This window comes from Orbicella faveolata, unplaced genomic scaffold (assembly GCF_042242905.1).
Source record: "Orbicella faveolata isolate gen_17 unplaced genomic scaffold, um_ofav_v1 contig_24, whole genome shotgun sequence".
NCBI lineage: Eukaryota > Metazoa > Cnidaria > Anthozoa > Scleractinia > Merulinidae > Orbicella > Orbicella faveolata.
Genome location: NW_028301552.1, coordinates 28,178,497 through 28,202,653, shown reverse-complemented (window position 1 = coordinate 28,202,653; position 24,157 = coordinate 28,178,497). Strand labels below are relative to the sequence as shown.

The 24,157-nt window shown below is 38.4% G+C and overlaps 1 protein-coding gene and 1 pseudogene across 3 annotated transcripts; both read left to right on the top strand.

The window, feature by feature from the left end:
• The first annotated feature begins 947 nt into the window (after nucleotides 1-947).
• On the top strand, nucleotides 948-18,059 carry LOC110047772 (uncharacterized). 3 transcript variants are annotated; one of them, XM_089291898.1, is made up of 11 exons: nucleotides 948-1,008; nucleotides 1,865-2,506; nucleotides 4,110-4,426; nucleotides 4,960-5,128; nucleotides 5,494-5,527; nucleotides 5,670-5,720; nucleotides 6,234-8,134; nucleotides 8,700-8,771; nucleotides 9,038-9,098; nucleotides 9,264-9,349; nucleotides 9,513-9,602. In XM_089291898.1, exons 2-7 carry the CDS (start codon nucleotides 2,423-2,425, stop codon nucleotides 8,102-8,104), a joined length of 2,526 nt encoding a protein of 841 aa, XP_089148024.1. In that variant the 5' UTR covers nucleotides 948-1,008; nucleotides 1,865-2,422; the 3' UTR covers nucleotides 8,105-8,134; nucleotides 8,700-8,771; nucleotides 9,038-9,098; nucleotides 9,264-9,349; nucleotides 9,513-9,602. The 3 variants fall into 3 exon arrangements, with proteins under 3 accessions (XP_089148024.1, XP_089148025.1, XP_089148026.1); XM_089291899.1 differs by lacking the exons at nucleotides 948-1,008; nucleotides 1,865-2,506; nucleotides 4,110-4,426; ... (3 more) ...; nucleotides 6,234-8,134; nucleotides 9,513-9,602 and adding exons at nucleotides 9,704-9,795; nucleotides 10,227-10,319; nucleotides 10,480-10,555; ... (2 more) ...; nucleotides 11,493-11,630; nucleotides 12,639-18,059; XM_089291900.1 differs by lacking the exons at nucleotides 948-1,008; nucleotides 1,865-2,506; nucleotides 4,110-4,426; ... (3 more) ...; nucleotides 6,234-8,134; nucleotides 9,513-9,602 and adding exons at nucleotides 9,704-9,795; nucleotides 10,227-10,319; nucleotides 10,480-10,555; ... (2 more) ...; nucleotides 11,493-11,630; nucleotides 12,366-12,500.
• A 2,401-nt stretch (nucleotides 18,060-20,460) lies between these two features.
• Nucleotides 20,461-23,844, top strand: LOC149111199 (uncharacterized; annotated as a pseudogene).
• The last annotated feature ends 313 nt before the right edge of the window (nucleotides 23,845-24,157 follow it).

Sequence of the window (24,157 nt, the reverse complement as noted above, 5' to 3'; positions counted from 1 at the left end):
CAGATCATATTTGTTTTGCTGATATTCCCCAGGCCCTGGATCTTGACAGCTGATTTGGAATGACAGGCATCGCAGTTACAAACGTGTGCGTGTGCCACGAGGCAATTTACACTTCAGCATCGCTTTGCCGATACATCGAGGACCACTTAGGAGCACTAAAAGAAAACGCTTTTTCACGCTACTCGTTAGTTTGCCCAAAAGCTAATTAGAAATGAGTTTGCCAGCAAGTCCACAACTTAGCATCAGCGATGCAGAGGTATGTCTGAAATTTCCCTTTCCTGAGCGCTGCGTTATCGCACTAGCAACTTTTGCACACTTGTCTGGCCGGCTGGTAAATAATTGTTAATGACAAAGGCATTCTTTTGCTGTCTGTGTGCCTTTTATATCAGTCATAATTTCAAGACGTGATTCAGCAATCACGAACTCATTTCACAGTTTAACGCACCATCATACTGGAGTCGCGAGTTTCTATTTCTAATTCGGTGTCCAAGCTTCTATTGACTAAAAGGGCAAAACGTCGGATTGACAAGAATGTTTGATGCAAGGGGATCCTTTTGTAAGATTATGCAGAAATTGGGTTTGGCTGGTGACACTAGCCTCTCCAAGCTAAAAGATTGTTTTGAGACTAAAGTAATGGTTGTTGATTTGACTTCGTGTCAGCTCGTGCTATCGAAATCGAAGCTAACGAGAATTCCTGATTGATCTGAACTTCCGCGCGTTTTCGTGCATTTGACCTTCCATTCGCGTATCATTGTCGCGAAGTTTAGCTGCGCCGACCAAATACGTTTAATTCTTATACAATTTTTAAACCTACATTCTTCGCATTGCAAAATAAAGTCGCCTGTCGCTTTATCGCTCCCGATCGGAAGTTCAAAGTGCTAGTGATTAATTGAAGCAAACTCTTTGCAGGCGAGAGATCACGATGACAGGGACTCCGTCTACAGCTGGGAAGAGTTCAGTGATCAGGATGGCCATCAGGAGGAATTGATTCCCCCATCACTCAGTGAGGTTGGTATCGATTGATTAACTTCTCTTCTATCGGTCAGCGGACTAAAGACGCTCTTGTTTGGTCCAACTACTACCCAATCTTGAACCCCATATTTTGTTAGCTGAGCTATAGTCTAGTCAGATAAGAACGCTTAACTCGACCGAACCGTTTAGCAAAAATAATAGCACTTTTTTTTCCCTAACTAACCTTGCACATAATTTTGGATATAATTTCGTATGATCGGAATTGTAATCAGTTTTATTTGCATCGCTTAAGGTGGCTCAAAACAGTTTCTAGCACTTAGATTGCGATGGGTCATTTACAACTACTCTTTATCACTTGAAGCTACAATCATGTTATCAAAAAAAAAATGCATGATCATTGGTGAACACATTGTTATCATTTTCGTGACACAACAGGTTACCATAGTAATAGTATGACCTGCTAAAAACGCCACTAACTACAGCTTTAGGGGCTTATAATTCAAAAACGTCATGGTGAATGTTTTTGTTTTCTATTATTAAATTTTAAGAAGTTAAGTTAAATTAAATTAAATTATTAATGATGCAACTTTTGGCAAAGTTTGAAAAAAATTTTGTACATAAGGTTCCAAGCGACCTTAAATTTTGAGTTATTTATTTAAAATTTAAGCTTATCTATTTAAACCCAATTTAATACATATTGCTAATTGCTAGAGGGTTCACAATATCGTCAAGCCATGTTTGCATGCTTCAAAATGTTTTATGGTTTTTATATAAAATTGAAATAGTCTCAGTCAATGTGCATATATTTGCTTTTAAGAGCTGACAATATATATGTGGTGCATGCATACCTGTTAGTCTTAAATTGTGTGAAAAATAATTTCTTGCCATGTAGGGATCCGACAATGGGGAGTTTGAGGAAGTCTTTGAGAGCCTATGCGGCTACCTTACCAAAACACCCAGTCCAGGAATCCCCGTAAGTATACAAAAATATGTTGATCATTGAGCTAATTTTACATATGCATGGGAAAGGGATTTGTTTGGTCAAACAATGTCTATTTTTATTTCAGTGGCAGCATTCAGAACTATGTTGTTGTTAAATCAAAGTGTAATATACTTGTTACAAACATTTTGGAATATAAAGTTTTATTGCTCTCTGTTCAATCAGGTATTGACTGTCATGGATGTGCAGGTTTATTGGAAAGGTTCACGACTCAATTGAGTCAGATCTTGAATTCCATCAGCATGGATATAAAGTGTACAATGTAATTCAACAACGTTTGTCTTACCAACCATGATTGCCTAATTAGAAGAACCATCCACAATGATACTGCATGATTTGACAAAATAAATTGCAGTCAGTTTACAGGGAACAAACAGTGAACTTCTTCACAAGACAATAAAACAATTGATATGAAGTCAAATGTAGTTCATTTAGTAGTAGTTCCATTAAATGAAGTTCAGCCAATTATTGTTTGATTCACGGGAAGATTCTGATGATGATGAAGAGAGACAGGAAGAGGAGGAAAGTGACCAGGTTGTTGACATGTAATTTAATTAATTGTCAATAAGCATTTAATTTAAAGTGAAGTGGTGTCAATGACTGTCTCCTAAATGTAATTTGCAACTGCAATGCGCTTGTTTATGGCTAAAACACAATCAGGGTGGCAAAGTAGGGGTCCCTTAGATGCTATTTTGTATTTAAAATGTTTGTTGGTAAAGTCAAATGAAACAAGTCTTCGACTGATTTTTCAGTGCATAAAATAGACACTGTGAACTTTGCCACTTTGATCGTGGTTTTGCCATTAATGTTCAGATGAAACTTACACATATATACCATTAAATTATTGCCAATAAATTTGTCGCACTCATAACAATATTTATCATAGTAAGCATGCATCACTTAGATTTTTTTAAAAGGCATGTCTGAACAAACATTTTGAGTGAGATATATAATTGAACATGTTAAATCATACTATTGCTGATTTGTGGAATTGGTTGAAGATCTTTAATGGGGGAAGTACCCAACCCTTTGCATAGTTTTGATTGCATTTGTTTTGTTTTTGTTTGTGTGTAAACCACCCAGCTCCCTGCAGACCCTCCTGGAAATTCAAACTTTGCTTCCTGGACAAGTGAAGTTCCAACTGTACTTGTCCACACCTGAATTCTAGTTATCCATCCATCCCAACCCATACTGTTGGGTTGTCTAATCCTAACCCTAACTCCACAAGGTGCTCTTTTGCATGTACAATTAACTCTTGAAATTGATCACATGATAATTTGTTGTGCCAGTTTGCAAAGCGGATGTTTTGGCAACTCAGGTATTTTAGTTAATTGTACCATCCACTGTCTCAAAAATCATTTCCAACCTTAGTAGATTTATACTACCAAAAATTATATTATTCATACTCGCTTTCTTGATAGAAATCTTGAGCTCATTATCTAATTGTTTAATAGAAATAAATATTAGCATGAGGTGTTGAACTAATGATGGCGCAAGCAAGGAGAATTTTCATTTTGAACATTGAAGTAAGCAACAGAGCTATCAATAAGGGTTGTATAACCCCGTAGCACCGGTTACGGCTGAATGTGTTGGATGGGTCCTTGATGTTACAGTTGAACTTTGCTGTTGTATGTAGGTTCAATTCATCCATAAAGTAACAAATTTGTGACGGGTGTGGAGATCAAGGCTACAGTTGAATGAAAACTTAATGACAGCCCTGAGCAAGTTGTTTTCTTTTTTTAAGTCTTGGTACTTTCTAAATGAAATAGAAAACAACATGTTCTCTGTGATTCCATTGATTTATAGAACCACTCATGAAATTTTGAAGAACTTGAAAAACGTTAGAAACACTTGGCTAATGGCTCCTGTTCCAACAGCATTTCTAGTTCTCCCAAATGTTCACTCATGCTTCCATAACTTGATAGAAAAATTGTATGTACTCAATTTGTATTGCTTAATTGTATAGTGGTGATAAAATAGAGTGTATGACTTAGCAATTTTAATGTTTTAAATTGAGTCATTGTTTAGTTAATTATCATTTCTTTGTTAATTTCATTTATTCATTTTAAGAACAAAGCTAATACTTAATGTGGTTTTATAGAGATTTCTTGTCATGAATTGATTTTGTTTTGGACAGGTTCTTTCCTTTACCAGAAACTTTGCTGGTTTGGTAAGGCAAAATTTTCAGGGTATTCCAATTTCAGCTCAGGGACAATCAAATGAATCAGCTGTCCCAGCTTTAAGCGCTGGGAGCAACCCAAAGGGGCAGGTTTACAATTTCAATGTGGTGTTATTGGATCCCAGTGATGATTCAATTCCCAGGGGTACTTTCAGGCAAGATCTTCTTAACACTGGCAGGATTGTCCAGATATCTTTGGGTAGGGGAACACAAGAAGTAGGAGCACTGAGAGCCCTGAATGGTGCCTTCCCTTTCCTCAGAGGAGCAACCACAAAGTAAGTCTAAAATCCAAAGCAGTTTCTTAAATTTTAAACATTACCGGCAAGGTGTCTTCATTTCACCGTTTAATTTTGCTCAAACTTAAGTCAAATTGACATCCAATTTTCAAACCAGATACATATACATATATATATCAATGCAAATTGCTTTCAAAATGACTTTTGAAAGCAGAAAATCATACTCCTATCCTACACTGTACAAAACAGGTTTCATTAATTCTGAACCTATCAATGTTTTCTAACAGCAGTTTCATATAACAGAAAAATGCATTGGCCACATTGATAACATTTGATGATAACTGTGGTAACCCGGCAGTATGTATATTGGTTTTAATAATAAGATTAGTCCAGCCAAGACAAGAAGATCAGAATCCAATTAAAGGCAGGCTCCGATGGACAAATTCTTTGGAAACTCTATTTAAAACAATCACCTTGTTTTCAGCTATTTTTTTCAGCTCTGTAGTATTGGTCTACAGTACGAAATAAATTGAAATGCTTTTAATCATGGGTAATATCACTCTGCTTTTTAGTGATGGAGAGTACTGCTTTGAAATTCTTGTAACTGATAAAAGCTTGAGAAACGTGTTGGTCCCTGCTGTCTGGCCATCTTCAGGGTTTTCTGCTAGGGAATTGAAGAAAGTGTGTGGCCAGGGTGCACTGTACCTGCGCTTAATAGAGAGCAGCCCTAGTGATCATGAGGTACTCTTTCATATTCACATTTAAATATAATTTTTATAACTTTACAAAATAACCTCACTGGTGTCTTGCCGAAAAATGTCCTTACGTAGTGTTCAACACAGACCTAGTACATTTTGCTTGAATGCTTGAATGCTTGAATGTTTAAGAAACAAATAAATGCAAATGAAGAAATGTTTCTACAAAAAAAAAAAAAAAAATTACAGACCTGCACAGGTAATCATGACACCCTTGTGTGGAATTAACCTAAACTGTTGACAGTAAACTTGAACAAATAAACTAGTTCCCTTACTGCTCTTATTCCTCTGATTTTTTTTTTTACATACAATTAATTTTTTAGATAACAAAATTTTGTATTTTCTCTACAGGATCAGCCACCTAGACCATCGGCATCACGAGGAGGTGGACATGAATTTGCTATGTCAATTGAATAATGTATGCAAATCATTATTGAAATTCTGATGCTGCAATGTCAATGTCAATGTCAATTGCGCTTAATTCACAAAGCGTTTTGTATTAAATTTATGACATCTTCTTTTTTAAGGACGGAAATCGAGCCAAGGCTTATCGTTTAGGCAAGGCTATCTTCCTCAAGGTAATTGAATTTTCCATTGCATTCAAGCCAACATTTAAACCAATGCAATATTAAATATTACACCCATACTTTTCTGGAAGCTTAGTTGAAAATTCTCTGAAGGTTGACCCATGAGATTTTCTTTATTGGCACTCAAGTTAGGGGAGCACCTGCAGGGGCCTAATGATCAATATCTTGGTGGTCAGAATGACCAAGCTAGGTACGAGAGAGTACTTGCTCACAGGGGCCCCTAATTATTAAATGTTATCAAGAAACTTTACTGCTGCCAATGAGGGCGTTTCTTCAAGAAAACCCAGCGAATTTAACCAGCATGCTGTTGATTGATTGTACAGGATCCAGGTATCTAGATTTTGTAGTCAATCTCCAACTTGCTAAGTTAAGAATCAATGGTGTGAATTAATTTCTCTCTGAATGAATGGCTTCTTGACTAGTAATCTTCTCTCACATTGCGACAGCACTTTGAAAGGTTCAATATTAGTGTCAATTCTCTTTTCTTTTCTGGTTGGTAAATAGTGGCCACAGCCCAAGGTACAGCCTCTGGATCTGGGGGAAGACAGCAGGCAGATTCCAGGGTAAGGGGTGTAAGCAATAGATCCACCTCCACTCGTACTTCCACAACCCATGTTAGCAGTGTAGATGGAATAAACAGTTATCATAACAGCTCTACCAGCATAAGGGCGCATCCACCAACCAGTCCAACTGTGACAAACACTAATGACACAGGTACAGGTAGGTCAGGGGTTGTGTCAGGGAGGCATACCAGAGTGGGATCTACAACCCGCACTACATTGACACGAACTGTAATATCCAATGCTGACACTGTTCAATCAGGGACAGGGATTGTGTCAGGTAGGCGTAACAGATTAGGATCTACACCCCGTACCACATCAACTCACACTGTGACAACCAATGCTGATACTGTTCAGTCGGGGGTAGGGATTGTGTCAGGTAGACATAACAGATTAGGATCTCCACCCCGTACCACGTCGACACGCTCTGTTACAACCAATGCTGATACTGTTCAATCAGGGGCGGGGATTGTGTTGGGTAGGCGTAACAGATCAGGATCTCCACCCCATACTACATTGACACTCCCAGTGACAACCAATGGTAATACTGCTCAGTCAGGGGCAGGGATTGTGTCAGGTAGGCATAACAGATTAGGCTCTCCCCCCCGTACTACATCAACACGCACTGTGACAACCAGTGGTGATACTGCTCAGTCAGGGGCAGGGATTATGTCAGGTAGGCATAACAGATTAGGATCTCTACCCTGTACCACATCGACACGCACTGTGACAACCAATGCTGATACTGCTCAGTGGGGGGCAGGGATTGTGTCAGGTAGGCGTAACAGATTAGGATCTCCACCCCGTACTACATCGACACACACTGTTACAACCAATACTGATACTGTTCAGTCGGGGGCAGGGATTGTGCCAAGTAGGCATAACAGATTAGCATCTCCACCCTGTACTACATCGACACGCACTGTGACAACCAATGGTGATACTGTTCAGTCGGGGGCAGGGATTATGTCAGGTAGGCGTAACAGAGTAAGATCTTCTCCCAGTACTACATCGACACGCACTGTCACAACCAACAGTGGTACTGTTACCACGCAGGCAGGGATTGTGTCAGGTGGGCATAACAGAGCACATGTAGGATCTCCTCCCGGTATTCCTACATGTACATCAGCTGATGTTGCTACAACCAATGCTGATACTGTTACTTCGGGGGCAGGGACTGTGTTGGGTAGGCATAATAGAGTGCACACTCCATCCCGTACTACATCGACACATACTGCCACAACCAATGCTGACACTGTTACCAGGGGGTCAGAGAATGGGTTGACTGGAAATGCCAGCTTGGGAAATCCACGCAGTACTACCCCTTCGACACACACAGTAGCAACTAACATTGTTACTTTTACAACGGGGTCAGGGAGCGGGCTGGATAGGCATATCGGTGTAGGGGCCATTCCAACCACGACAACTTTTACACGTCCCTCAACAATTGGCATTGTGACTGGTGCTGGAGCTGGGAGAAGTGCTGACGCATCTGTCAGAGGAGGGCTTCTACCACTTAGTGCCAGTAATGGCATAGGTTCTGGTAGGCAATCTGAAGTATCTCTTGGGCTAAGTCATCAACCAGGAAGTACTGTCACAACTGGTAACAACACTGTCCCCACCACTACTACAGTGACAACAATAACAACAACCACTACCACTGTCTTGGGACTGCCAAACACCACAAGTGGTACTGATGAGGTTATGCAAGACAGTGACAATAATCCTCCGAGTATCTTTAGATTAGATGATGTTGAAATGGAAGAACGGGGTCATAGATGGCGTGCAACACTACCAAGAAACCAAACCCTGTGACCTCAAACCACACCATCCCAAGGCCACCAGGTACTGTATGGCATGTTTTATGTCAAAATGCATTGGTTAAAGTCATTTTAAAGATTTATAGAGTAAAAGCTGCACTTATCTTAACAACCCAACAACAATTAAGCATTCATAACTTTAGATTAACAAAGGTTGCAGTAAAAGATCAAAGTTTAAATTAGTAGCCTTCTCTTTCTGTGTATGTATCTGTACTTATCAATTCTTGAAGGAGCATTTGTATAATGTATATTTGATCACATTTGATTTGGAGTTAATGTTATCATTACGCTACGCTTTTGTAGGACAGGCTAGACATATGATATGATTTGATCAGTTTATGGCATTTACTTGTAAAGTAACTGGAAAATAAATTCCACTTGAATTAATAGCACAGACAGACAGGGAGTGTACAACAGTGTAGAGCTACACTCCTGTGACTACTATGTGTCAGAGCTGTGCTTGCACTCTGCACCATGATACTGCTTCACTACACGGTTTGCCAAGTATTTTTATTATTAATAACATATGTGGCACTGAAAGGGAACTGAAAACTAATACAAGTACATTTATTTACTGTCACATGTTTCAGGTTTAACTGCCTCTGTAATCACAGCCGGGGTTGCCAGGCCATCTGCTGAGAATCCAACTACAACAGTTACAGGTGAGTGCTCTTTTTTTAATATTGCTTTTTCCTTGACTAAGTCACAGATTCAGGACCCACAAGGTTAACATATTGCTTTGTCAGTTATCACCTGAAGCGCTGGCAAACTGGTAACCTTGAGAGGTTTTTCTCTCAAAGTACATAAAATTTAACATAAGAATTTAAAGCTACGTTGAAGTTTCAATGATTGCATATTAGAAATGAACACGATGTCTTTTATGCAGCATTTTTACTTGACATGTCTTGTGTTCCAAAATTCTTTTCAGGAAACGTTGAATTAATTACCAGATGCAAGTGTGTTGCTTGATTTATTACCTCATACTCCTGGTGAGAGTTAACATATTGTATCAGATACAAACTGCACAACAAAACTAGTCTTATCAGTTTTCCCATTGAAGGATCCAAGTGCAATTAGCCCAGTATGGTTTGTATTAATTAATATTAATATTCAATACCATGTAGTACAAAAAAAGGGTGTTTCTTGTTTTGCAGGCCAGCCAGCAAGTGCATTGCAGACATCCATTGCAATGACACAATCTGCAAGCCTGCCATTTAGTTATCCATGCAACTTCCATGTGGTGAGTGAAACAATGCAAGCTGACAGGCTTTTTAAAGTGGATATTTAGCGGTATTACATATCTGACAAATCATTTGCATTAGCAACTGGTATATCATCCTTCTTTAGCATTATTAATAAATTAATAACTGTCATAAAAATTTCTTCTTGACTTACTATTTTAGCTCATGCAAATGGCTAGAGTGGAGAGAGAACACTGTTGACCTGCACTAATGTGTGTCTGTAGCGAGAGGCAGTGGTTGCAAAAATGGTTGCAAATAACATGTGTGACAAGAATGGGTTACCTTAACCTGGTGCCAAATGACATTTGATAAATGTTAAGTAATCTAATATTAATGATAATTTTTTTTTTCAGGAAGATTATTGAAAACAGAGAAATTATTGAGTTAGTGAATGAACATTTCCTGTTTTGGGTGCAATCATCTGGTGGAACTGCTGGGAAGCAAGGTAGTATATGTTACGATTAACATTAGCATAAGTACAGGTCCTGCAAAGTCCTAGCATGTTCGTGAGGTACTTTCCCAAACTGGAAAGTCCTGACTGTTAAAAAACGACTGGATTGGGCCAGCCCAGAAAGGTTCTAGAAGTCTGTCATGTAAAATCATCAAATTCTTAGGTGATCAAACCAAATTCTCAGCACTAACATTAAGAGAAATATTTGACATGCAGTAAGGAGATTTACTGTGACAGAGATCTTTCGAGTGAAAGGGTTTTATTTACTTTTTTTTTTTTTTTTGAAATTCTATCTTTGTGTTAAATTAATATTTAATATTGTCTTTTTTGGACTATAATTAATTATAATTAAGTACTTCTTTTGCTGTATCAAAAAATGGGAAATAAAAAATCAATTTGAGTTCATCATGGTTGCTTGGTTTCAGCCTTGGCAGCTTTAAAAGATGAAAGTAATACAGGTGTGACGGCTATAGTTTGCAGTGTTGGTGGCAAAGAGAGAGTTTTGCTCAAGATGTCAGGTAATTAATTAATTTACACAATCGCCGTTGCATTATGTTCTAGATTACTCTATCTCAAATCAAACATTACTTTTATTTTGTAATAATTATTGAAACTGTTTTGCCTTTGTTACTCAGTCACACATGTATGCCTCATGAGCGCATGATGTTTCATTCATAGGCCCACCCACTGTAGCTGAACTGAAGAGAGCTCTGGAGGAGAAACTAACAGCATTTCAAGAACACAAGAGAAACTGGTATACAACTTTATTCAACTTTTATCATGTTATTGTTACACTATGATAATGATTGTGAGATGTGCTGGAAGTGTGTGACTTCAAAATTAAAATTATATGTTAAATTACAATGTGAAACATTAAACACGGTTGATTTTATATTTTACTCTGCTAATGAAATAATTCATGTTTTAAATATAAGTGCATGTTACCAGCTATTTTGTCAAGCTATGCGATTACATTCAATCAATCAATCAATCAATCAATCAATCAATCAATCAATGAATCAATGAATCCCTCAATCAATCAAACAATCAATCTATCTATCAATCCATCACTTTTTTGTGCAATATTAATTCATAGGCTCAGACTACAGGAGGAAAGGGAACTGAAGAGGCAGCAGGATCTGGACTATGAAGAGTCACTCCAGAAAAACAGAGAGAAGGTGTGAAAAACTAGCAGCATTTTGGCACTCCATGATATGAAAAGAACTGTACAATAATTTTTATATACTAGCTAATTATATCAAGTGATGTTCTAGCACATCTGATTAGTTTCTTATTCGCTTCAGGCAAAAAGGCAGAGGAATACAAAAGCCTGTCAAACAGATGATGAACCAGCCCCTGAGGTATCACATTTGATATTCGTAATGAAACAGATAAACTATTCTCTTGTTGCTTGTTGCTTCAAGCCATTGCCAAGGTTAATGGCTGTAATGCATGTACTTCTATCATAGTCTTACACCTGTAGAAAAAGGCTTGTTGGCTTATTTTGTAGCATGAGAAATACTTTGAAGGCATTATTTTGGAAGCATGGATGTCCAGCATATATATACACCATCTGTCAAGGCGTTTCTCAAGCCTAAATAAGTTATTGATTAACAAGTCATACAAGACAAATTTAGATCTAATAATGAATAATGGGTAATACATTTATAATCTGCGAATTTTTATTACAGCCACAACCAGAACCAGATGAGGCCACAAATCCACCACCAACAAAGGGGCTGAGATCGGATGAATTGACTTGTGTCATCATTATTTTGCCAGATGGAGAAAGGCACCAGTTGGATATTTCACGGGAAAGTCCATTGAAGGTGGGTAATGTGAATGCTCTGAAGAAATGCAGATTTCGATGCCTTAATTTCATTTACCGGTAATATTATAACCCAGATGTATGCACAAGACCAACTAATAATATTATAACCCAGATATGCACAAGACCACATAATTTGTCATTTCTAATGAACCCTGCATCACTTGGTTTGTTGTTGCCCCTTCAATATTGGAATGTTTTGATGCTGAAATTCAATTTGGCCTTGTCTCAAGGCTCCCCTTTTTATTATATGTCACCATGGAGTCATGGATATGCTATTGAAAAATATCATCCTGAGGGGCTCAATTTATGATGCTATCAGCAGTTAAGGTGCATGTAAGCAATGTTTCCCCAAAAATAGGCTTTTCTACTTGAATAAAACTGTGTCATGAGCCATCGAAATGTAAACGGCCCCGATTTTGTAAATCTCAGGCCCATGTTTCTTGTTATTCAATTCAGCCTAATCTTGAATCACACACTTCCAAGAGAGACAACTGAAACAATGAACCACTATAATGCACTACATTGAAGTCACTATCGGAAAACTAAGCAGTGATTAGGGATTAACTATAAAGTTAAGGGTATAGAGTGGTAAAATCAGAGACTTGCCCAGATCCTCATTTAAAATCCAAGACCTGGGCTGATTGGAGAAATTTTTTTTTTTTCAAAATTCTCGTCTGTCAGATGCCATGATTATTCCCATCATAAAATTAATGACCACAACTGAACTTTTTAGAATTTCCGTTATAAAAGAAGTAATCAGGAAATATCAACTTGACGTCAATGTACCGCAGATGTCTCTCTCAGGTGTTTGCAACTCCAGGAGATGGCTGAAATTTAAGCTGTGCATAACCTCTTCTGGGGAAATCAAAGAATATTATTGGTGTGATTGGGTGGGCAAAATCCATTGTCTACTAAAATAATATATTTGTTGTTATCTAAAGCAATTTGGTGATACTACTTCTAAGGGCCTCTTATATCATCTGCTTGCATTTTAAATTAAACACAGGAGTTGTACCAACGAGTCAGAAATTTGCTACCTGAAGGCTCGACAACCATCTCCCTAACCTATCAAGTTCACGGAAACATCTGGAGACTAGTTCCTGCATGACCATGAAACCATATCTGTGGCACAGTTTCAAATTGAGCCAAATTGTGTCCTGAGGTCCAGTTATAGGGAAGACTTGAGTGAAACTGATCCCTGAAATGACTATTTTCATTTGAGTCAAGAACCCAGCTCAATGACTTGTTTCTTCAGAGAATGGATATGTGGGAAATGCTGACTCCTGAAATTCACTTGTGAGTGTTTCCAGTTGAGACTTGCAGCACACACTATCTTTAGCCAATTTAAAACGCTGACTCCTGAATCAGTTGAGAACTGCAGCATTCATTGAAATTAAAACGGTTTTTCATTGATTTTAGCATTTTTAAAACATGCTTTGGCGTGATTGATCAACCAGGGGAACTCAACAGACTTTTTAAACTTTTCTGTACCAAGCAAATGGAAAATTTATTCACTTACGTTTTAAGAGATTGGTACAACTGAGTGTTTGATTTCATGCGTTTATATTTCTACTTAAAGTGCCACTAAGCCCAAAAATTTTTTTTCGCTAATATAAATTTCCTTTTTCTCCTGATCACCACTGCGAAAAAATTATCGTTGTAGCTATTTTCGTTAATTTTCTATGAATTTTTAAAGTTTGTAAATTTGCCCTTTCCCATGTTCACGACCGAGGAACAGCGGAGAATGGGACGAGTTTGCTTTTGACATCACTTCGGGAATAACAAAATTTCTTTCTGAGAAGAATGTATGCGAACATGCGATAGTGTGTGTCAAAATCGTTGCAGAATGCAAGGAAGATGTGTTCTTAGAGGCTGTAGCAATACAGGACGCGTAGAATAGAGCATTCCTCTTCATTCAATACCTCTATCTCGATGAAACTCTACCAGAAACGAGAAAAAGACCAAAGAAGTGGGCTGATCTGTGCGAAGCTTAAGCCGGGGAGCCATTGAGGATTTCTTCGATCTCGGGTTCGCCGCTACTGTAAAAACCTTGAGATTTTCATGGCCTGTATATTGTTCTCTATCTCTAGTGGAAAGCTTGAAATTGTCAAGGTACCGCATAAGACAGGAATTTGGGATAAGCTGGAAGCCATCTGACTATTTCGAGCGCAAACGATCCTCCGAGTTCCAGACGAAACTGTAGGTGACGAAATTACACGGTAAATTAAACGCATTGCGTTTTGAAATAGAGACTTTCTAAACGAATAATAAACGAAACCTACGTTCTACAACGACGTGAAGAAGATTGTTCAGGCTTCGAACTGGTGAACTAGCTATGTATTTGTGGATTTTAATAAAAACACACGCACGCCGGAGGTCGCCTGTAATCTGGCCGTGTTTCTCAATGGCCATTCCGAATACAGAATTGTTTTGCTCTTTGAGCTTCGTCTTTGAGGAACGAAATACATCTAAATTACAAACTTAGAATGGACCAGGCATTTATAAATATATGAGGAAAGCGAAACAAACGATTAAGATTCGACTCTATAGCTACCGACGGAGTTTGTTGTGCTGAGAGAAGAATGCGCTTGTCAGTCAACCGAAACGCAAACTAACAAGTCGAGGACTCCCAGGTTATTAGCGTGCGTAAAATGGACATTTCATTCAAACTAAATGTGAAGTAGAAATGTATTCATTCAACTGAAAGTATACTGAACTTCTTTTCAAGATCTTGTCGAAGGATTTTCCATGATTTCACTAGTGCGGAATATGCAAATTTGCGTAGCTTGTGTTCGACACAGTAATTGAATATGCATATACTACGGTCGGTCGACAATAACGAAGAGAAAAGTCACCTCACCTTCGAATATTGTTTGCCGACATCTCTGCTTATCTCTTATGTTAAAACTATTTTCAATCATTGATCTGGAGAAGTAGGCAAGAGTGGAGTACGACTGCATCGCATTTTAACTTGCATTTCGGAGGAAATTAATATTTGAATGTAAAAGTGTTTTGACACTCCGAAATTTGCACGTTCCGTAAAGTCAAATTACTAACTCTTCGTGTTCATTGACATCTTTATAACTCTTTAAGAGTTGTAAGCTAACTCTTCAGTCATTGTTTGTACCTTTATAACCCAAATGGACCGGCAAATTGTCGATCGCGGCCTAAATATAATTATACAACGCGGCGATCTCGACTGGCGACACGCACTTCGAAATGGAAAAAAATATGTACTTCGCAGCCGTCCGAATCGTTGCTAGACTCCGAATTGTAATGCTAGATGATTCAGTTCTTTCTCTTAAAGTTCTTGTCCAGTCTTGATAAAATATGAATCACAAATAACCCGAAAATGTTTTGATTGCCCTAAAAGCTCAGTCAAACGTCTCTTGAGTGTTTTAGCCCGGTTCCCGAAGTGACGTCACTAGTAGCCGACCCAGATCCCACTTTGCGCGGTCGTGGACATAGAAATTTCGTGTTTTAGGGCCCATTGACCGATTTATGCGTGCGCTCGCGCGCGTTGCTAAGGAGGTGAAATTTCACTTCCGGTCACTTACGTCAGCCTGAGCGCAGAAAATAAAAATAACTCAAGAACTTCCAAATTTGCTCACATTTTAGATGTTTTTCTTTGTGTTTCACAAAATGCAAATTAAAAAAAGTACAAGCAAGAAAAAATAAGAGAAAGACAGAAAAACAAGAGCAATAGAAAGAGAAAAACCAACTCCGTGTGGCTTTGTTCGATCTTACCGAAGTGTGCTGGTAGTGTAAATTGCGCACGCGCTGATAGGGTAACTTCCCATATATATCGGGCGCACTTCTTGTTTCTTTGAATGCTAAAGGAAACGCGCTTTTTCCTTAAATCCAGCCTTTTTTGACGGATTTCGATTAAAGCCAACGTTGGAAACATAGCTATACATTCCTTTTTCAAAATCATGCTTTTTTCAGAAAATTACGAACTTTTTAATATTTTGAAATTCTCTCAAAATCTGACCTTTTAGAAATGAAACAAAATCTATGCATAGCGTAATGAGGATTGAAATTAAAATATTAAATCAATGAAAAAAATTCCGATAAAGTATTTTGCCTAGGAGCCTTTGCGTTTTTTCAGTATTAGTCACATGACCATGGGCGTGGCCTGATGATGTCATCACTAGTGTTGCTGATCATGAAAAAGTTAAAACACATGAAATAACTCTGAAGTAACTAGAAATGAGGTTATATGAGAATAAATTTTCCCTAGCAACGGCTCGAAAAGATCGGTTAATGGGCCCTTAAACGCCTGTGGAAACGCGGGGATTTTATCAATCGAGGTAATATTTTCGCAGAACTAATCAGGGAAACTAGTAGATTTTATTAAAGGAAAAAAAAAATTTGGGGTTAGTGGCACTTTAAATGAAAGTCTAAATCAGCATTCTTTCAATGAGCAACGTTTTGAAGCATATTTCTGTTTTATACAAACTAACCTATCTACTCATAGTTGACACCTGTAAATCACGCCAGGGCATAAATGTCCCATTATTAACCTTTTTACAATCTTTTTATGCCTGGCAACAATGAGTCAAGATGGTTACTTGATGATACCCCCTGAGACTTGGAATGCTACTCCGTATCTATTGTGAAACATTTGGTCATACTACACACAGTTGGGTAGACTAAGAGAATTCCAATGTACATCTGACCAAAGAAAGCAGGATAATACCCTCTTAGAAATGAGGGGGGGGGGGGGGGGGGGACCAGGAAACCATTGCCATAACAATGGGTCTGTATTTGTTTAGTATAAGTATATAATTGGTATTGTTTGTCTAACTCCACAAAATATACTAACTGCCTTAGCCTTAGGTATGATTAGCAGCCTTATGGTCTCTTCCACACTACACAAGAGAAATTTGAAAACACATGCAACTTTATTTTTAAGTTAGGCCTACTGTCCACAATATAATCTGTCAGGAAAATGGAACTTTTCTAAAATGCTCTGCTCTACAAACTGGAGGAATTTGAAAATGCCAGTATGGATGAAAAAGTTTGAAAATGAAGCTTTTCGAAGATGATGACATCACAAAAACCGTGTGATTTCTCTGCACAAGTTTACCTCAAACACAAGCAATCTCAAATTTCTCTGGTGTAGTGTGAAGGTCACAGTTTGTATTGAAAAGTATTCAAAATTAAAAACGGAAAAACATTGAAAAATATCATACTCTTCCTATAGTTAGGGTGTAGCCCAAACTACAGCTTAATTTGCAGCTAGCTTTTGATGTGTGGCTTATATAGACTACATACGAAAACATGCCAGGATATTTTTCCGTGAAAATTATCTGTTCTGAGGAGCGCACACAGGTTTTTGAGAGGACCAATGTGCTCTTTGAGGAACAGATGATGTCCATGGACAAATAGATGCGAATATTTTCCTGCCAAATGAAGGCTGTTGTGTTTATTGTCTATTGAATATTTTTCGCAACACGCTAAGTTTTGAAAATTGGGGAACATCACCTCAGTTTTATCCGGTGTATAATCAGTCACGTGACACATTTACACCAACTGCGTGCTAGCTAAAATATCTGATGGATTATAATGCCAGATATTAACTTGTCCTTAAGTGTGTAAGAGGGAAAAGTTGTTAATGTAAATGGTAAGGGAGGTTAAAGTCTCGTGTAGGATGGGTGTATGATTTTCTGCTTTCAAATGACAGAGCTGTCCAAAATTGTTTTGCTGTTCTCTTTTGATATAAATTCACCAAATATTGCCTGCTTAATGACATTTTGCAGGGCACAGAAAAGAAACTGAATACAGTCAGCAGAAGTATGATTATCATTGAAAGTTTAATGTAAGGTCTGATTCAATGAATGTTGATTGAAATAATTCTTATAAAAATCCTTATCTCCCTTAGTTGACAAAACAGAACATAGATTCTGAAAAGAAGTATTTACAAAAATTGATAAGTGAATAATGGATGGAGAGTTATTTTTCTTGGTAAGCATAGACAAGATAAAACATAAAGGTAACTTAGACTAGTAGATTTATACTAAAACAATTAGATTATTTGCTCTTGATTTCTATGTGTGATAGTTGACGAGGGCGCAGCACGCGATAGAAATCTCTAGCTCATAATCTAATTGCTTAAAGTAGTTGGTAGGCCTTAGCCTTTTGTCTAGGAGAAAAGCGTCTGGTTGTCAAAATAAAGTTCGGATAACAAGATGTTTGTACATGTCAGTTGCAAAAAGAATGAAATCAAGCAAAACTCGCTATTCTAAGACCCATCCTGTCCATTTTAATATCTTTTAGTGTTGAACAGTCGGATTTCCCCTTGTTCAGCTACACTCCCACTGAAGTAACATTCCAGTATCACTCAGATCACCTATAGCAAGAAAGTATATTATTTTTTAACAGTGAGTTGACATTCAAAGACAATAAAGTCTGACCTGACAAGAAATTTTCATGTTGGTCATGTTTTTAGTGGAAGGGCGCACAGAGGCAGTTAATGGAAACACTATCGGGGTGGCAAAAGTAAAGTGATAGGGGGTGGCACAAGGAAAGTGATAATTTAAAAAGGGTAAGGGGAAGCTCTGAAAAGTCTGCATGAGAATATATGTAGACCCAAACATAACCCGGCCCAATTTAGTTGCACAGCAAGCTTTCCAAAAAATCAGTTGGAGACAAGTAAAAGGCACACTGTGGCAGACATTAGAAATCACACCATATACTCATTACAAATTGACTCTAGGGTCAACGTGTTCATTGGAGCTTATTGCCAATACAGTGCCATTGTGAATTCAGTTGTTAAAAATAGCTATTATGGGATTCTCAGGGGGCTAATAAGTAGGTATTTGCCTCCTAAGTATCTGATAATAGCTATTTGAATCAAATTCAAAGTGGCTGCCGTATTGACAAAAAGGTCCCCTTTGAACAATATCATATGCTCGTTTCGGAAAGCATTTAGCCCACAACTTTTTCCAAAGGAAACAAGTAATCCGAATAAGGAACTTTATTATCACCAAAAGATACTGGTAATTACAAATTAATTTTCTGCAACAAAATAGTCTTTGATCTAACACGATAAACTATTCAAATGATAGAATATGGAACAAGTTGAAGAATTCACTTTATGTGCACATACCCCGAATTTCCTTTAAGACGTTGCTTAAAGTATGAAAATAACTCAAATATCTCAAGCCACAATTTAAAGTTATCTCTTGTGATATACTGTCAGTAGTAACCTGTATGTTGCTCGTGTAACAGAAAAATGTTGACTTATATTTTGTCCCTATCAAGCTTCACTGGCAGGGGAGCATGTGCTCGTGCACTCTAATTGAGGCGACAAACTCAGTGAAATAAACTTAACAAATTTACTGCAATACTGAAAATGAAATTTTGTTTAGTACAGAAAGAGGCGAAAAAATAATTACTCAAGGGAAAAGTCAGGAAATTTTAACTGAATAAAAGGAAAATTAACGTGAAGAAAATTCACGGGAAATTTAAAAATGTCAACAGACCTGATTTAATCGTCTGGAAGAAACATTTGGTGTCACCGTGACTTTCATGATATTTTTACATAACAAAGAAGAAAAATTTGATGAAAACTAGTCAGTCTCTGTTACAGTCATCAGAGTGAAAAAAAGGGCTGTAATTTGAGGCCAGAAACAGCCACTAAATCTGACATTTCATATTTGGTCATGGAAAATTTCATTATGATCAGAGAAGGGTAAGGGAATTTTGAAAAGTGATGCCCGTAGCAACCATGTAACTAAGATAACTGGCAAACCACCACTTGACCTGTAGATGTTACCCTTTTTTTTACTTGCAAGCATGTAATTATTGAAAATGAGGAAAAATAAGACAACACCAGTTCGGGTCATGAAATATGGGTCATGAAATATGATATTTCTTTAACACTTGAAGCAATCTGTCCTTGCATTTGAAAAAAAGGAAATGATGACTCACTGTTCCAACAATAATTATGCCAGTTCACGAACTCCAGACAAACAAATATCCTTGCACTAAAACATGACTGACAGAAACAAGGTATGATCAATAGCGCAAGTGAAACTTATCAAAAAAGCTGCCATCCTCAACTGAAATGACACTTGTCTGTAAGTCAGCTTTTACCACATATTCCTTGTCTGAGGATAGTGTATGCTGCAACAGTCTCTGCTAAAATTCCATGCACGTGAAATTTAGGAGCCAGCATTTGCCCACATATCCATATTCTAGCAGATCTGAATCCAGCTTGATTTAATGGTTAACTTGTAGAACCAAAATAAAGCAGTAGAAATTGCCTGACTTGAAAATAAACATTAATTCCCTGGTTTCCATCCTCCTCTTCTGGATGAAATGATTCTTGTAGCACCATAATGACATGTTCTGGAACATATAGTGAAATTGGAGCCACCTCCACTCCTGATAATTCATTCTCCTGAGGTAGTGGTGCATCGGGATCATCCCCATACATGACTAAATCATCTGGCAGGCTATCATCCATAATACCTCTTACGCCAGAGTAATTGGAAGAATGATGTTGCAGAATACCAGTAATCCATAACTGATGTGGAGAAAGGCTATGCTCAGTAGAGAGTCCATGATTATTAAATGTCTCAATAAACTGTGCTAGTGCATTATTGATCCTTGGGGTGTAAACACAATGTAAGATAAAGAGATCAATATCATTATTGCAACTAAGTAAACCAATTTGCTCCATATGTAAAAATATGTTTCTAAAAATATATAAAATGCAGTGAACCACCTCATGCCATAATCTTTCAATCCTTGTGTTGTGAACACTTGGCCCAGTGATGAAACTTTCACGACCTTCACCCCTGTATTGAATCATTAGGTCACCAACTGCGATCTTTTCTCTTCCGTCATCTGCTCTGACTCTGGAAGGCAATCCCCAGATATTGATTGATTCTTGAAAGAAGGCAAGCACTGTTGATGTCCTGTTGTTGTTACTGCACCTGAGATAAACAATCAACCGAGAGTAACCGTCAATGCAACCATGGATGACAAATCGCCAGTGACGCAATTTCAGGTTGCTGTCAATGTGCCAGAGAAAATTGGGATGTGGCACTCTGTAAGGCCTACGTGGTATTTGCTGTGCCCAGCGACAAGCTCTACCAATTGGATGCAGGGTGATCAAGGCATCACGCACCCACCATCTCTGGACACAGATCCCACGTCTTCGTAGTGCACCTTGCATGTATCTTTCCCCACAACGAGGCATTGAAACAAGCTCCTCTTGCACAATTTGCTGCAATTCTACTTGCTGGATTGGGGAAGACGTTAAAAATGAAGGAGGTATGTCTAGATCAATGACCCGCCTACGTATGGTCCATCTAGACACACCAAGAATGTTAGCAATGCTGGTCCACGAAAAGTAACAGGAACATAAAAGCCAAATCGACCAGAGTTTTCCGGACAGCCAATTTCATGTGAACGGTTTTCGCTTTTGTCGCAGCGATCGTAAGGCTGGAGGCGGAGGGCTCATGATTTATATCCGGAGTGATTTGTGTTTCACAAGGATAAACAGTTTTAAAGATCGTTCCTCTGAACACTGGTCGGGCTTCAAGACTGAATTCATAGCACTTAAACTGAAACTGGGAAGAAATTGGATTACTATTGTTGGGATATATAGACCACCGAGCGTTCCCAAAACTGTATGGAAATGTGAACTATCATCAATCTTTGAGGCTACTATCGCGATCTCTCGCAACGTCTATTACTTGGGAGACCTAAACGCGGACTTGCTGGACCCGGATAGGCCTCCTAAGGATGGCCGAACTCTGCTGGATTTGTTGGACATTTTCGATCTCCATTGTCTTATAAACAAAGCAACTCGAAAAGCTAGAACTTCAGAAACATTGCTGGATGTTATCCTGACCAACAACAAGAAAACAGCTTTGAACTCTGATATAGTAGATACGCAAATTAGTGATCACTCTCTTGTTTATTACATTCTCCGATCCAGAGCGCCGATTTTAAGATCGCGAAAGATTTGTTTTCGGAGTCTCAAGTCTTACAGCCAAGAAAAAATACTGAACGATTTGCATAAAGTCCCGTTTCTTGACGTGATGGAAGTGTTTGACGATATTGACGACAAGCTTTACGCGTTTGATCAATTGTACTCGGACATTCTTGATGAGCACGCCCCCGTAAAACAAACACACATCAGAGGAAACCAGGTGCCGTACATGACAGAAGATTGGCGCAAGGCAATTAGGCATCGCAACAAGTTGTGGAAAATATTCATGCGGGATCGCACGGATTGTAATTACGAGCTGTATAGACGGCAAAGAAACAAATGCACGTCTCTCAGACGGAAAGCGATAAAAGAACACGGAAAGTGGGCGTGAGAATCCGCGTGAATTCTGGGATACATATCGCCCCTTCTCAAACAGTAAAACTAAATAAGCAAATGACATAGTTCTTAAGGAAAATGAAGTTCCCATCACAAATAAGAAACAGATTGCAGAGTTGATGAACAATCACTTCGTCAAGGTGACGGAAAAGGCTGATGATGTAAAGGAAAGTGATTTTGGAGAAGACTTCGTGAATCATCCAAGTATTTTGACAATTCGTAATGCGCAAAGACATGCACCAGAACAGTTTAGCTTTCATCACACGAACATGGTGTTGGTAGAAGAAATGCTTAAACACATGAATACGCGCAAAGCATGTGGGTACGACATGTTACCACCCAGGCTGATTAAGGATTCTGCTTCTGCGATCGCCAAGCCGCTAACAGTGCTATTCAACTGCTCTATTGATCAGAGTAGGTATCCGGCATCTTGGAAGATGGGACAGATTACACCACTATTCAAAAAGGACGATGAACTAAATAAAGCAAATTACAGGCCGGTTACTGTACTTCCTGCGCTAAATAATATATTTGAAAGACTCCTGGCAGCGCAACTTGGTGATTTCTATAGCTTGATTCTATCGGACTATATCAGCTCTTATAGGAAATTTCACAGCTGTGAAACTTCCCTGCTATGCATGACGGAGGAATGGAGAAGGATGAGAGATCAAGGGGACACTGTGGTAGTTGTATCTATGGACTTGTCAAAGCTCAAAGCCTACGGATTGGACCAGGCAAGTTGTGCCCTGATTAAGGACTACCTTTCCTCAAGGAATCAGAGGGTCAAGATAGGGGATACTTTTTCAGAGTGGCTACATGCAAGACGAGGCGTGCCTCAGGGAAGCGTCCTCGGTCCCATGTTTTTCAATATTTTCATAAATGACATTTTCTTGTTTTGCGGGGATGTTAAGTTAAATGCTTATGCAGACGATCACCAAATATATTCATCGGACAGTGATCCTGTTGCGCTAGATGGGCGCATGCGTAACGCAGTCGAGACAGCAAACCGGTGGTACCGGCAAAATGGAATGTTGGCCAATGAAAGCAAACATCAGGCTTTGATCCTGGGAAAATCGGAACACACCTTCTCGTTTCCTACAAAGGACTCAATTGACATTTTGGGAATAAACATTGATAACAATTTAAATTTTCACAATTACATATCTCTTATTTGCAAAAAAGTCAACAACCAGTTTAATGTAATGCTTAGGTTCAGAAACCTTATTTCCAAAGACATTTTAGTGAAACTGTATAAGGCCTACATACTCCCTCATTTTGATTATTGCTCAACAGTTTGGCACTTTTGCAGTGCAAACAACAGGGACAAAATAGAAGCTCTTAACAAAAAGATTCTGAGATTCATTCTAAGCGATTTTGAATCGTCTTATAATGTGCCGCTAGACAGGGTAAACTGTCTCCAACTTCATGATCAACGCATCTGTAAATTCCTTACTACCTTGTACAAAAGTCTATTTTTCACTAGCTATCCGGCCTATATGAGAAACATGTTCTCGTTCCGTTCTACTTCATACAACATGCGTGGAAACTATATACTGGAAATGCCCAAACCTAAAACTACAACTTTTGGTCTCCACTCCTTTACTTATCTGGCAACAAAAAAATGGAATTCTCTACCCAATTTCATAAGGTTATGTAACTTCTCAGACTTCAAAAAGCACATCAGTAAAACCAATTCATAAAACATGTAAACGACAATTTTATAATTAGTTAACATAAGTCAATTGTAAATATGTAAATAACAATTTCTATTTTAATTTTTCGTTGTCAAATATTTTGTTGCTCGGAAATATTAGCTGGTCAAGCTACTCTGAAATTCGAGCTTAAATAAAGTTTATGTATGTATGTATGTATGTATGTATGATCTGTTCTCTAGAAATTTCATAAGAAGGACAGCCTACAGCGCCTGTATACCTAACGGGGGCACGGTAGGAGCTGGGAGTGAAAACAGGTAGCGCCCTAAATAAATCCTTGATTAAGCTGAGCTCTCTGGATAGCTGTCTTAGGCTGTTGACATCATTTTGTGAAAACTCAGGGGATCTTTCAACAAAGGCAATGACCTGATGCATGTGACGCATTGCACCCCCCCAGTCTAAGGAGCAAAAACTCTGCATTCTCCCTATCCAAAGAATCGTGGCACCTATTTAATTCCTGCAGAAGGG

What these genes read in the sequence shown, in the direction of transcription:
- LOC110047772 (XM_089291898.1), top strand. Translation starts at nt 2,423, where the DNA reads ATGAAGTTCAGCCAATTATTGTTTGATTCACGGGAAGATTCTGATGAT. An exon ending in GCAGCCCTAGTGATCATGAG is followed by an intron (nt 5,129 to 5,493) that starts GTACTCTTTCAT and finishes TTTTCTCTACAG; the next exon opens with GATCAGCCACCTAGACCATC. An exon ending in ACCATCGGCATCACGAGGAG is followed by an intron (nt 5,528 to 5,669) that starts GTGGACATGAAT and finishes TTCTTTTTTAAG; the next exon opens with GACGGAAATCGAGCCAAGGC.